This window comes from Hippoglossus stenolepis, chromosome 9 (genome assembly GCF_022539355.2).
Source record: "Hippoglossus stenolepis isolate QCI-W04-F060 chromosome 9, HSTE1.2, whole genome shotgun sequence".
In the NCBI taxonomy this organism is placed as follows: domain Eukaryota; kingdom Metazoa; phylum Chordata; class Actinopteri; order Pleuronectiformes; family Pleuronectidae; genus Hippoglossus; species Hippoglossus stenolepis.
Window position 1 is genome coordinate 22,575,491 of NC_061491.1, and position 12,837 is coordinate 22,588,327.

A 12,837-nucleotide genomic window follows, 5' to 3' on the forward strand; every position below is an offset into this window, starting at 1 on the left:
TTTGTCAATATTAATAAAATGTCAAAAGAAACACAAAAAATCTCAATCTTTTGAGTTGTTTACTGAATTTTCTTTTGATATTTTGCTTTAAAGCGATTTTCAAATATATATATACGCATATGTGAAGTATAATGTACATTTTACAGCCTTGTGTTTTTCGTTGATTGTTTACATTAGTATCCTGATCATTGCAGTTTGGCACATTTGAAACTATGTCTGACATGTGTGTAGCATTTAAAGACTAGAGTGACAAACCTCCACCAGGGCCCAACAGTATAAACAACTGAAGTGGTCTGATAACCTGAGTGATTTATTTTTCATAAAACACAGTTAAAGAAAGTGACAAAAAAAATCCTGGATCTGTCCTTAATCCATTATCCACACCAAAATAAAAGGTGTTCTTCCCTTCTCCATCCCTCCACCAATTCAGTAGTTTTGTATAATCCTGCAAACTAATACATACAAATAAACATAATATATAAATACATTTGAAAAGAGCACTGGTTCTACAGCAGCTGTGAATCAGTGACAAAGAGACACACACAGACATGACACTTTGAACTAGAATGGCAGCAGAGCTCAAACCTCCAGGCCCAACTGTCCCTTTAAAATCAATCAAGCCGAACCACATTACACGCACCAGTCCCCTAAATATGTCTGATTTTGTTCATCAAGTTCCTTGAATTATTCCCTGGGAAATCTGGGAAAATGTGAATATATATTTCACAATGTTTAAGAAAGAGAATCTGAAACTCCAGGTTCTTCCTGGGATCGTATCCCACGTTTCCACCAAGTGTCAATTAAATCAGTTCAGCAGTTTTTGCATAATCCAGCTGACAGACAGACAAACAGACATGAAAACGTGTCCTCCTTGGCAGATGAAACGAAGTGTGTGTGTGGCACGAGCAGTAAACATGGAGCAGTAACAGTTTCCTGATGTCAGCAGATGCCAGAAGTTTTCTGTGCTTCTCCTGTTGCAGCGACGCCTTCACACACAGCAAGGTGAGAAGTTCATGGAACTTTGTGGAAGATTCAATAAGAACAACAGAAGTTCCCGTGGAGCAAAGCCAATGGAGGCTCTCTGGTGTAAATTTAAAAGAAGACGACTGTCAGTTTCAGAAAAATAACAGATGCTACAGATTTAAAAATCATCATCAATCAACCTTTTGTCTCTTTATGTCACTGGTTCACTTTGTCCTGCTGAGTTTCTAAGTAGGTTTGTTGATGAGTAGCACAGGAAGTTTTCCAGCCCATTCATGGCTTTGTGCACAGTGGACACGTATTCCACTGCTCGCCTCTGCTCATGCTCATAATAATCCATGATGCTGTAAACACCATTCAGACCTGTACAGGACATATACAAATCAAATTAAATTAAGAAACTGATTTGTACAAAATTCTGGAAATCAATTGAAAGTAGACTGCAGATGTTTAAAGTTGTATTCATTGTAAAAAAAAATACTCTGACATATTTCTAACTTTGTCAAAAATGGAACCTCTGTCCGTTCTCTTGGGCCCAAATCAAGCTGCCGGCCATAATTTCCACCATCTTTAAAACGATCCCCTGGGAATCAGAGTCAGTTCAGATACCACAGGGACATTTGGAATTAAATTTCTTATCTGATGTTTGGGTTACCGCAAAAGAATTCTGATCAGCACTGTTCATGTTCCAGTCATCCACACTCGACACATGTGCTACAAATCTTTAGAAATCTATTAGGACCACTGTGTTTTCCTGACCTCTGGATAGATGGAGGAATCAGGACAAATCAGAAGTGTGTTCAGCTCTTCAGCCAATCATCTGGCCAGCAGACGGAGGAAAGATCTTCTTCCAGAGCCCCGTGTTCCTCCATAGATAAAAAGTGTCAAAGATGAGTCAAGTGTAACAGTGATATTATTTAGTTTTAGGTATTAGCTGAAATGTTTGGTCCCTTTCATGCAGAGACACACAGACTCACGAGCACATTTTTCTTTCTACCATTTTCTTAACTTAACTTTTCTCAACCCTCTCAGTTTTCATTATTCTGGTAAAAAAGTCTCCTATTGCAGATATATGAGATGTTCCAGCTCTGGTCAAACAATATATTCGCCTGATGGAGAGTCCAACAGTGAAAAGGGAGGGATTAATAATTAACTCTTCTTAATGAACAAAAACGCTGAGCTGTATTCTGTGAGAAATAGAACAGATTTACAGCGTTTTACAGGATACCTTGGTTTTAGAGCTTTTACGTATTTCTTCTATTCAGGCTTGTTGGGCCATCGTGAGTCCACTGGGCAGCTACAGCGATGGAGAACAGGAGGCCCACCGACACGACGCCAGCGGCCGTGGGGCGGTGCCACGTGATGTTTCAACCCTGACCTTCAAACGTGAAAAAAAGAAAAGGAAATATATCCTTTTTTCAGAAGTAATGTCACTCAGTGCTTCATGACGTTGTCTCCGAGAGGCTCTTACATGTTGTGGCTCAGTCTGTCCATCTCACCTGCAAGATCCAAAGATTAAGAACCAAAAATGTAAGAAACAGGGAAACATGCTGTGTTTTTGTGCTGTTGTGAGACACAGCAGGTTGTAACCAAGGGGTGTGTTGTGGTTACTGCTTTGTTACCTCTCTCTAACACAGCACCATTGGAAATAGGTTTCAGTATTAACTATAGGCTTAATTCATGTTTAGTAAATCATTCAATGGCGCTTTGTAGGTGAACTATTAGTAAATACAAAATTGGGGTTGATAGGTTGTGTTCATCCTCCAGCTTTAGCAGCTTAGTTCAGTGATTCTTAACCTTTGGGTCCCAGTCATGCACTGGTGTAGTAATAATAATAGAAGATAAATAAGTAATAATTTATCAGGTTATTGATGTATTGGTATAAAAACTTTCTCATCAATATTTACACCTGGGATTCTTATTAATAACTTTCTAGGAAACATTACTTTTTCACAGCCTGCCAACTGAAACGTTTTTCTAATTAATAGGTTATGGTTTAACTATAGAATATTAATAAATGATTTATAGATTAAGTCATTGGTTAGAACTAAACACCAGCTTCTTTTACGTGTGTACCAGGGCGCCCTCTAGTGGGACTCAGTAAAATAACACTACACAATGCAAACCTCTCATAACCATTTACTATGGGTCACTAACATAACAAGGTTTCTGCAGAATTAACCAAATTAAACTTTATACCCTTTTTAACATCTTTTTACTATTGCAAGGAATAACTGCTGTACTCTGAATATATGTTAGTACTTGTTCTACACAGAATATCCTGTTTGTAGTGATTATTATGTACTCTGTATCTTTTTGTTCTTATTTAATACATTTAATCCACTATGCGTACTCTTGTCTACAAAAGCTTAACTTATCTCATCTCATCTAAAGAATGTCGAAGATCCAATGGGGACAAGAGTCACAAAAATAATTTACAACTATCAAAGTACTACTTATTAACTATATATATATATATATATATATATATATATATATATATATATATATATATAATCTGAAATGTATATTTTTACCTTGACCTTTGTGTGGATTACAGGTTTATCGGAGTTATCCAGATAAGTGCTGGGTAAATGATTGCATTGAATGCAATTATTGTTTATGACAAGTTAATAACCAAAACCTTTGTCAGTGACATTTTAAAAAGGGAAAAGTTTTGTATTGACCTGGTTCCATCATTGTAATAATGTTAGTTTACTGTGAGTTGAATTAACAGGAAGAATCTGAACTTCTCAACCATTCAAATGTTGTGTGGCTTGTTTGCTAAGAAACTCAACAGGAAGTGAATGTAAACAAATAGAAACATGAGCAGATAAAGTCCCTCGTGTTGAAGTCCCGGGTTCACAGAGGAGTGAGGGATCACCGGAAGTCTAAACCGGTTTGAACCGTTCCAACTAGTAAAGTCTAAACCACCTTAAACTGTTTTAAACCGTAACGAACAGTTCTTAACTAAACCGGTGTGCTGTTGAATATACACAAACAAAGATGAAGGACCCAACGAGAGTGACGTCCTCCTCAACTTCCGGTTTGGCAATGAAAACTGCAGAGCTTCCGGGGTGTCGTGCCAGAAAGTGATCGTCTGCCAGAAAGTGAAAACTTTCTGGCAGACGATCAAAACTGAGTTGTATTGTTTGTCTTAAAAAAATATGTAAAATATTAAAGATTGCAATCCAGGGGATGAGGACAAATGAAACACATCAGAAAATGTGTGAGCATCATCAGGAAAGATACTTAAATTATAAAAGTAAAAGTTGACCCTAGTGCAGAAAACGACAGTTATACAATTAACCAATAATATATAATATCACCATATTATTATAATTTATAAAATCATTTTAAAGAGGTAGAAAGAGGAAATCATAACCAGTAACAGAATTAGTGAGAAGTTTCATAATGAGCCTCTCTCTTGTGCTGGTATGAGCTGCGCTGTCGGCACTTGTCCAGCAGGGGGAGGAAGAACTGCGTCATTCACTCCTGAATTTGACTGATTAGTGAACATCTCGCTGCAAATCTACCAAAATAAGATATAATGTGAATAAAAAAAGAATATGTTTGTTTGACACTGAATCACACACTGGACTGCACCTCGATGTGTGTGTGTTCTCAAAGTTGGAAATGGGTTTAATGGCCCCACTGGTTCTGCCTCTTTACTTTTACACCACTTTGTACGATCAATCTGAAGCTGTATCATATAATAATATATAATCATACACTTTAAAAAATTAAAAGTTATTAAGTATTTGTGATGCAGAACCTCTCATTGTTCCTTTATGAAATGAATAAACAATGTAATTCAATGGACATATTGTTTTGTGTCATTGCTCCACATGTATATTACATAATTGCTCTTTACCTCACACTAAATCAGTCTTTGTGAGTTCACAGAGGCCGCTGCTGTTCTGGACGGAGGTTTCATTGGATCCTGACCACGGAAAACCTTGGACTCGACATTGTCAGTTCATGGAAAGCGGAGCAGCATGCCAGCGTTGACCAGCTCGAGGGGTTATTGTTATGTTTGGCCCCACGGAGTCCAGCCTGCGTGTGTGGTTGTTGCTGCATGGGCCCTGATGTGGGGAGTCCCAGGTGCTTTTTCTGAAGCCACAGTGGAAACGCAGCCGTTCAGCAAGTGCAAGCTCAGGCGTTGGGCCCGCAGCACGAGCACAGTCAGCACGTTTTCAACGCTGCGGTAGAAACTCACAGCGTGTTCCATGTGCTTGTTTAAGAATGATATTGTCCTTAAGGGAGTTATTGTATGCACAGTGGTATTAAGATAATAACACTTGAACACGAGGCCTGTGTCCAGTGAAGGCGTTCAGGAGTCTGAGAGACGGATTGATCAAGAAAGGCAGTGGAAAAGTTTTTATTTTAGTTAAGAGTGAAAGATAAAGAATACATCAATTGTCAAACAGTTATATTCAGTATGCACCCTTAGGTGTGTGTTGATTGAAGGTGCTTGTACATGCTGAAGAGAACATTTGATGTAGCGAACATGGTATTCGTTGCTGTCTGAGATCATCTCTCAGCTCGGTGACATCACATACTCGTCCTTCAACAGGAGAAGCTTCAGGCCACAGCAGCAAACAGCTGAACCTCCTGACAGCTTCACTGCAGCCAATGTTGCTTCTGTGTCCTGGACGTGTCAGAGCAGCACATCGGCACCTTCAGCTCCAACTGTCTGCTCCTCTGGGATCCACTCAGCCAAAGATTAGTCCAGAGTTTTCTTAACAACATAACAAAAATCAGTCAACTGTAAACATTTCAATTTGTCTTTTTATTTGAATATTTCTAGATGTTTGGCCCAACTGACTCTAAATATAATACATTCGCAAACTATTTAAGTCACAACTATAGACCTTATGTGGCTGGCTTCAGTATAAGTCATGCACCTCATCCATGTTCCTGGATGGGACATTTTAGGTTGTTCTTATCAGACTTATGTTTGGTTTGGTTTTAATTAGTTATTATGCTAAAAACAATAGAATGAAACATCATGATTGACAGTTGAAACTGATTCGTGATTGACGGGGCCTTGCTGCTGTGGCTCCATCCCCTGATCGCTATGGCACAGACTCTAGCTCCAGGTGCACAGGACACAGTGAAACAGACCTTCAATGAGCACAAAGTCATTATGGAATAATTATTTCTCTCTTTTTAATTCATTACCAGTTCAATGTGTCCACCTGAACCTGCACAACACAGAAGTTCTTGTCAAAATATTTGAAATAACCCAAATCTGATCTAATATTTAAACACCTGCCTTAAAGAGGTGAAGGCCTGGGGAAAAAACGTTGAAAGGCGAGAAGATCGAGAAAATAATTCTCTTTCTAAACTTATAAGGTGTGAGCAGCTCATTATTGTGACAAGTGGCGAACCAACACAGTCAACTGGTGCTACTGGTCGTCCCTTTGAAATCAGATCGTTCGGTCTGTTGTTGCACGTTGAGCCGTCAGACAATTGTGCCTTTGTGCTCTGCCGATATTCAAAACATGGAATTAAGAATAAAATGAGAAACGTCCACATGTTCCTGTTTTTGTGAAGAATTGATAGAAGGTCCTAATACCAGCTAAAATCATTTTAAACAGAGAAAATACTTTTCTGGATGAAACAAAAAGTGAAAATCTTTACACGAAAGTTATCTGATTTGTTTTCTTTGATAAGCGACAGCTCATTTCCTAGTTTACTTGTTTTCATTCAAACTGTTCTCATGTGTTACTGGGAGATCCAGTCTGGATGTTGTGTGTGTGTGTGTGTGTGTGTTCTCAGGACGGCTTATCCGGCTCAACTTCCGGTGAGTCACTGTTGACTGAGTTCAAAATTATGTGCACATAGTCCCATACCTGTGTGTGTGTGTGTGTGTGTGTGTGTGTGTGTGTGTGTGTGTGTGTGTGTGTGTGTGTGTGTGTGTGGGTGTGTGTGTGTGTGTGTGTGTGTGTGTGTGTGTGTGTGTGTGTGTGTGGGTGTGTGTGTGTGTGTGTGTGTGTGTGTGTGTGTGTGCGTGGGTGTGTGGGTGTGTGTGTGTGTGTGTGTGTGTGTGTGTGTGTGGGTGTGTGTGGGTGTGTGGGTGTGTATATGGAGGTGTTCTCCAAGAGATGAATCACACGTACACTTCACTGCCAAAAATAGACGATTCCAGATTCCTAAAAATATGAAAATCATCCATCTTTGTGAAAACTGCGGTTTGATATACAAACAAACTGACACCAGCACAGATAGCTGCTTGTGTCTGTTTGTATCTTTGCAGTTGGACGTGTGTTTGCTGGCGTTAATTTGTACACACTGGCCTCTTTACTTCCCTCCTGTGAAGCCCCACTGAGACCCACTCCCCAGAGCTCCTAACTGATGCATGGCTCCGAGCCAGGACCCAAACATGCTGCTTCTGTGTGTCCCCCTCCTCCTTTTCCCTTCCATCCGCTGTGCTGCGCAACCCCGACCCAGCCAGAGTCACAGAGGAATTCTGCTCTCGGTGGGCTCGGGACCTCAGGACACAGAGCCATCTTTTCACGAGGCCTTCTCAAACACGCCAGGCCCAGAAAGGACCTCCTTTTGACAGCGGGGAACCATGGAAACTGGCACTGACCACAGGACCCAGTTTCTAGGTATCCCAGTGCCCAGAATCACACCCGCAGTCCCCCAGTCGCCAGAAGAGCAGCGAAGACAGAGGTGTTGGCGTTCGGCGGATGATGCGGTTTTTCAGGGGGGGCCCTCTGATTGATCGGAGAGAAACAGTGCGGTCTTTCTTGTCAGATGCAGATGGTGAATGCTAACAAGCCTGTGAGGATGCTCCAGAGTGCATTCTTTAGGGAGAAGGGTTGAGAGGCTTGGCAAGAAAAAGGCAGTTGATGGGGAAACTGAGTAAGCAAATAAATAAGCATGTTATCTTGCGTGCTTAAACTAAGGGGTTCAGTGGTACCTCCGTGCAACAGTTTGGTCTTTATATAGCCTCTTTGCAGGGAGCAAGGACTCGTGTTTCAGTGCGTCATGTCTCTTTCCAGCGCTGACTGAGTCAATAGAAGGTAAGAGCTTCCCTCTGCTGTGGAGCTCTGAAGAACTCTCATGACTGATTGCCTTACAGAGCAGTGAGAGTAAAAAAAACACAGGCATGCATGTGTTACTTAACATCCATGCACCGCACCGCTGCTCCGTGCAATGCTGCAAGTTATAATCACATGAAAACATCCCTGTTCAGCAAAGCCACAGCGTTCGAGACAGTCCACATACCGAGCATCAAACAACGTGTGTTTTTAATTGAAATTTTGTTCGGGAATATGTAAAAATATCATCTACAGGTGGATTCTGCTTTATCGTCTCGTGGTCCTGAAACAAAGACGCACGTACGTGAATTTTATTTAGCAGCAAAAGCAATTCGGGCTATGCAAAGAAAATGTACATAATGTGCAGAAAGTAGACGGAGTAAAGGTTTGACAGGAGCCCAGCTGCTCTTCTGTCCTCACCCCCCCCCAGCAGGTTCATCCAGTCATAGTAAGAAGGCCAAAGTCTGAGTCTAGTCTAACAGCAGATTTCTTTTCCTACAGCTGTTCCAGTTTCCTGCCACAATCCAAGTTAGTGACGACTCTTTAAATTGGACCCCACATTGCAATTGCATTGCTTAGACCCCGATTTGGCCTAAATCCCACACAACCCACATCCGGCCCACATACTGTGATGGCACTTGGGCGGTCTGCTCCAGTTTGGCAGATCTGGGGCACAAGTGAGCCACGACAATACCGCATGTCACCCAAAGGTGATAAAGGTGGCGATTTGGTGAACAGTCACCATTTTCCACATGGGCCACTTTAGGTTTCCATCCAGATTACACTTTGCCCTTTGCCAAAATAGTTAATAATTGTTTGTGGCCACGTTTGCTATTTTACAAGTGGGCAGCTTTAGGCTCACATCCATTTTGTGATGGACACAAGAAGAGCAGAAGTGCTGCGTCAGTGCCTGAACGGGCCCCACATTCGCATGCTATCTGAGACACTTTAATTTCCCCAGTGTGATCTGTCTTCATGTTTCAGCCCTACCAGGGGAAGCTGTGAACAGTGACCCTCTTTTATTTCATACATGCTGGGAACCCTTTGTTAGCGCTCCAAGAAATATCGCCGGTGTTTCAGGCGGGGACACACACACCGGCTTGATCAGTAATATGAGATAATGCCTGGTATGTTTCAATTCAGCACCTTTTGTTTGCTTTCCAGTTCTCTGCGTGCAGCGTGAGATATTCTTTCCACAGCCGGTACTAGTATCACACACTCGGGTACAGGCATACATAAACAGGCTTTTTCAAACTGAACTGTATTTTATAGATTTTAACAGAAAAATGTCAGCGCTTAACTCCAGGATAAATACTGGTTACTGTTACTCTCACCAAACTATTCTGGCTTGGCCTTCAAGCTGCAGAATTATTTCAAACTGGACGTGGCTCTTTGTTTGCCCAGCGACTAGATTCCTTACAAAACTCCATGGGGGAAAAAAAAGCTAAGTGATGAGTACAATGGGGAACAAGCTAATGACTTACACTGTGCTCTTTGATCTACATTGTCACGGAGCGCTCGTTGTGAAGGCGAGACGGCACCAGCGCTTCAGAGACCGAGCACTACCTCCGGCATGCTGACATTTAGGTGCATCAAATTCCTCTGGTGTTTGCAGGGGAGCCTCGCTCTGTCCCGACACATAAGATACGCAGCAAAACTAAAGGTGGCGGACCATCCACTAAACTGACACTGCCAGCCCGACAGTACCACGAGAGGAGATAAAACATCATGACATGTATTTGTTGTGCAGGTGAGATTAAAATAAAGTTTATTTAGTTCAGAAATCTATTCAGCTACGAAAAGAGATCAGTCAGGACGGGTACAAAGACAGTAAGCGGTTAGGAGACACTCCCAGAACAGAACAGAATAAGAAAAGAAAGCACAATAGAAATCCGGTTACTGTGTGTGTGTGTGTGTGTGTGTGTGTGTGTGTGTGTGTGTGTGTGTGTGTGTGTGTGTGTGTGTGTGTGTGTGTGTGTGTGTGTGCAGGTATATAAACTAAGTGGGTGGATGAGTGAGTAGGTATATGTAGGTTAGTATGGTCAGGTGAGGCTGCTGCAGTATAGTGCACGTCAAATAATTTTTTCTCAAAGATAGTGTCTGTCATTTTAGGTGGTTCTCATTATACTGATGTTTGTACAAGTATTTCTGGTAAGTTTGGTTTTAATTTGTTATTGTTCATGCAATAAAAATGGGGCGAAACATCACGATTGACAGCTGAGGCCGACTTGTGATCAAGCACGAGGATCGGCGGGACCTCGATACGGCAGCTCCACATCACGATCACTACCGCACAGACTCCAAATGAGGTCAACACGGCAGGTGGAAATTCTTGAAAGACTACGTGCATGAACTCATTTAATCTTTTATTGGTTCAAGATCTCCTGCTGAAACAAATTTGATTATGTTGATGACATTTTGAATGACTGAGTTGATTATGTGGCCAAATCCCTTAATTAGAATTTGAACCGTCCCTTATTGTGTAAACAGCGACTGGGCCAGGTTCTGACTCAATCCCCTTAAATCATCCAATAATAAAATTGTGTCTAGAATCAACTTTACAGGGTCATGCACTAATTGGAGGGTCGGCGGTTCGAACCCCGGCCATATTGTCCTTGAGCGAGATACTGAGCCCGAGGACACTTCGACATCTGGACTGGAGGAGCCAGGGGATCAAACCACCAACATCCTGGACCGTGGACAACTCGCTCTACCTCCTGAGCTGCAGCTGCCCCTAGGTATGGATGAAGTGCCTAGTGTAAAGCTCTTTGAGTGGTCGTTAAGACTAGAAAGTCACTTCATAAACACCATACGTGTTTTTAAACTGAACGGCTGGATTTTCACTCGAGGATGGAGGTTAACACCAAACCTCCCAGCTCACATAAGAACATTACAACACCTTAAAACTCAGATAACTCTTTTTAAAACTCGTTCTCTACAGGTTTCTCTTTGGCTTTGGAGAAAGAAACACGTTCACACGAGGCCGCACATTCACATTCATTGTGCGTTTTTCATAATCTTCGTCCACGTCACACCTGACACCGAACACAGTGTCTTTCCTCAGCTCCTGTGAACAGTAGTTGAGTGAGTTGTGTAACATCACATGAGAAAGACATGTCGTGTCTCTGCAGATTATACAGATATGAGATTATTTATTTTTCAGTCACACATGAACAAAACCTTGTATTCTCAATAATGTCAAGTAGAACTGATTCTACTTTCCCTCTGTGCATATCAACACTGTGCCGAAACGATACCAAAGGACCAGGAGACAGAATTTTCCCATTACCTAGGCGAGCGTGTCAAGGTCAGTGATAGACATAGATAGAGAGACATCTGCTCGTCACGCTGCTCCACGTCGTCTCCCAGTGAAAATAACACACCGTGTGTTTTATCTACAGGAGATACAGCGCTCCACAGGGTGTCTGGTCACATGTTCCATAGGCTGACCAATAGGCCAAGGGGAGGGGTTAGAAAGGAACCAATTTGAATTGTTTACTCTCGTCTTGTTCTCTGGAATATTTTCTCAGGCTTTGTAGACAGTTGGTTTGTGTCTGGACTGTGCACTTTAATGTGACGCACACTGAGTTCACAGATGATGAAATGTGCTGTAGAAATAAAAAAAAAAAACTCCCAGTCTGTCCAGAAGTTTCCAGTGAATCCAAAACTATATGAAAACTTACTGTGGGCTTCATAGCATCATCAAAAAATCATTCAACTAAAATCCCCTGAAAAATACAGATTAGACAAAACGTTTTGGGTTCTGTTCCAGTCTGGGTTAGTGTCACTTCCTCCTGCAGAACAATCTACATTGTCCACACTTCTCCATCCTGTCCAAACTCTGCACAAATTACACTATAAACTGTACACATTGGTTTTTGTTTGTACAGGAACATGAAACAAATCTCTTTCTCGTAAATTGGGCCCTCTCGTGCCAGAGCCGAGGTCGTAACCTACTTGTTGTTCTGGTGTCTAGACCTAATGTATTTACTCAGTTATCAGGTTTATGCTGCTTTCTGATCCAAAGACAACAAAGATCTGTGGAAACAATATTTGTTATTTGATTTGTTCAGTTTATATAATTTGTGATTTATTTGAAAAGGAAGTATAATTATCCAGCCCTTAAGAAAACAAGGGAAAAGTCGAAAAATAATATATTGCTTCCGGTTGCAACATGTTTTTTTTTTGTGCTTTCTTGTCCTTTTAATCATCCGACTAGCTCCAATATATAATGACCTTGATAAAAAGGGTAAACCATTTTTGCCCATACTCTATAGAGCCAATACTCTGTCCAAACTTTAACCTGTCTTTCTTTTTTACGTCCATTTAACTTTTTTTTTCACACATTAGCCAAAGTTCCCCTGTGCAACACTTGCCCTCTCATTTTGAGTCGCTCTGGGTGTGTGTCAGCTAAAGGCCTAAAAGGTAGATGTAAACTGAGATGGACTGTAACACTCCATTAATAGCATCTTGATGTTCCCAAGCAGGGCTGTAATTTATAGCGGGAACACAGGGGGACATGGCTGTACCCACTTTTTATAGTTCAAAAACGATTGCGTTAATAAAACACGGGGAAGTACAGGCACTTGAGTTACAAGGAAACCACTGCTCAAGTTCCTGGTTCCTCTTTAAACCAACCCTCTGCTGTCTCATTCTCATTTAAACTAAGTCAAATGGCAGCTTTAAACATCCATATGCTGATCATCTCCAAAACACACAAATTACAGAAAACAGAGGCCATAGGAATTGTATTTTAGAAACAACGTTGGATTTATTGGCATCTAGTGGCTACATTGCATATTGC

The 12,837-nt window shown here is 41.4% G+C and overlaps 1 protein-coding gene and 1 long non-coding RNA gene across 2 annotated transcripts; both read right to left on the reverse strand.

Moving 5' to 3' along the window:
* Positions 1-506: 506 nt before the first annotated feature.
* Positions 507-2,348, reverse strand: si:dkey-193c22.1 (uncharacterized protein LOC567837 homolog; the record flags this gene model as incomplete). Its single annotated transcript, XM_035166226.2, is given in 9 exon segments — positions 507-515; positions 915-1,050; positions 1,052-1,081; positions 1,164-1,344; positions 1,531-1,564; positions 1,741-1,860; positions 2,006-2,090; positions 2,210-2,261; positions 2,264-2,348. Coding segments are annotated over 9 exon segments (732 nt in total), but the record flags the coding sequence as incomplete, so codon positions are not given.
* Positions 2,349-5,346: 2,998 nt separating this feature from the next.
* LOC118114521 lies at positions 5,347-7,894 on the reverse strand. The gene is made up of 2 exons (XR_004697457.2): positions 7,107-7,894; positions 5,347-5,722 (listed from the first exon to the last, which is right to left on the reverse strand). It is a non-coding gene; the product is annotated as an uncharacterized LOC118114521 (long non-coding RNA).
* Positions 7,895-12,837: the final 4,943 nt, after the last annotated feature.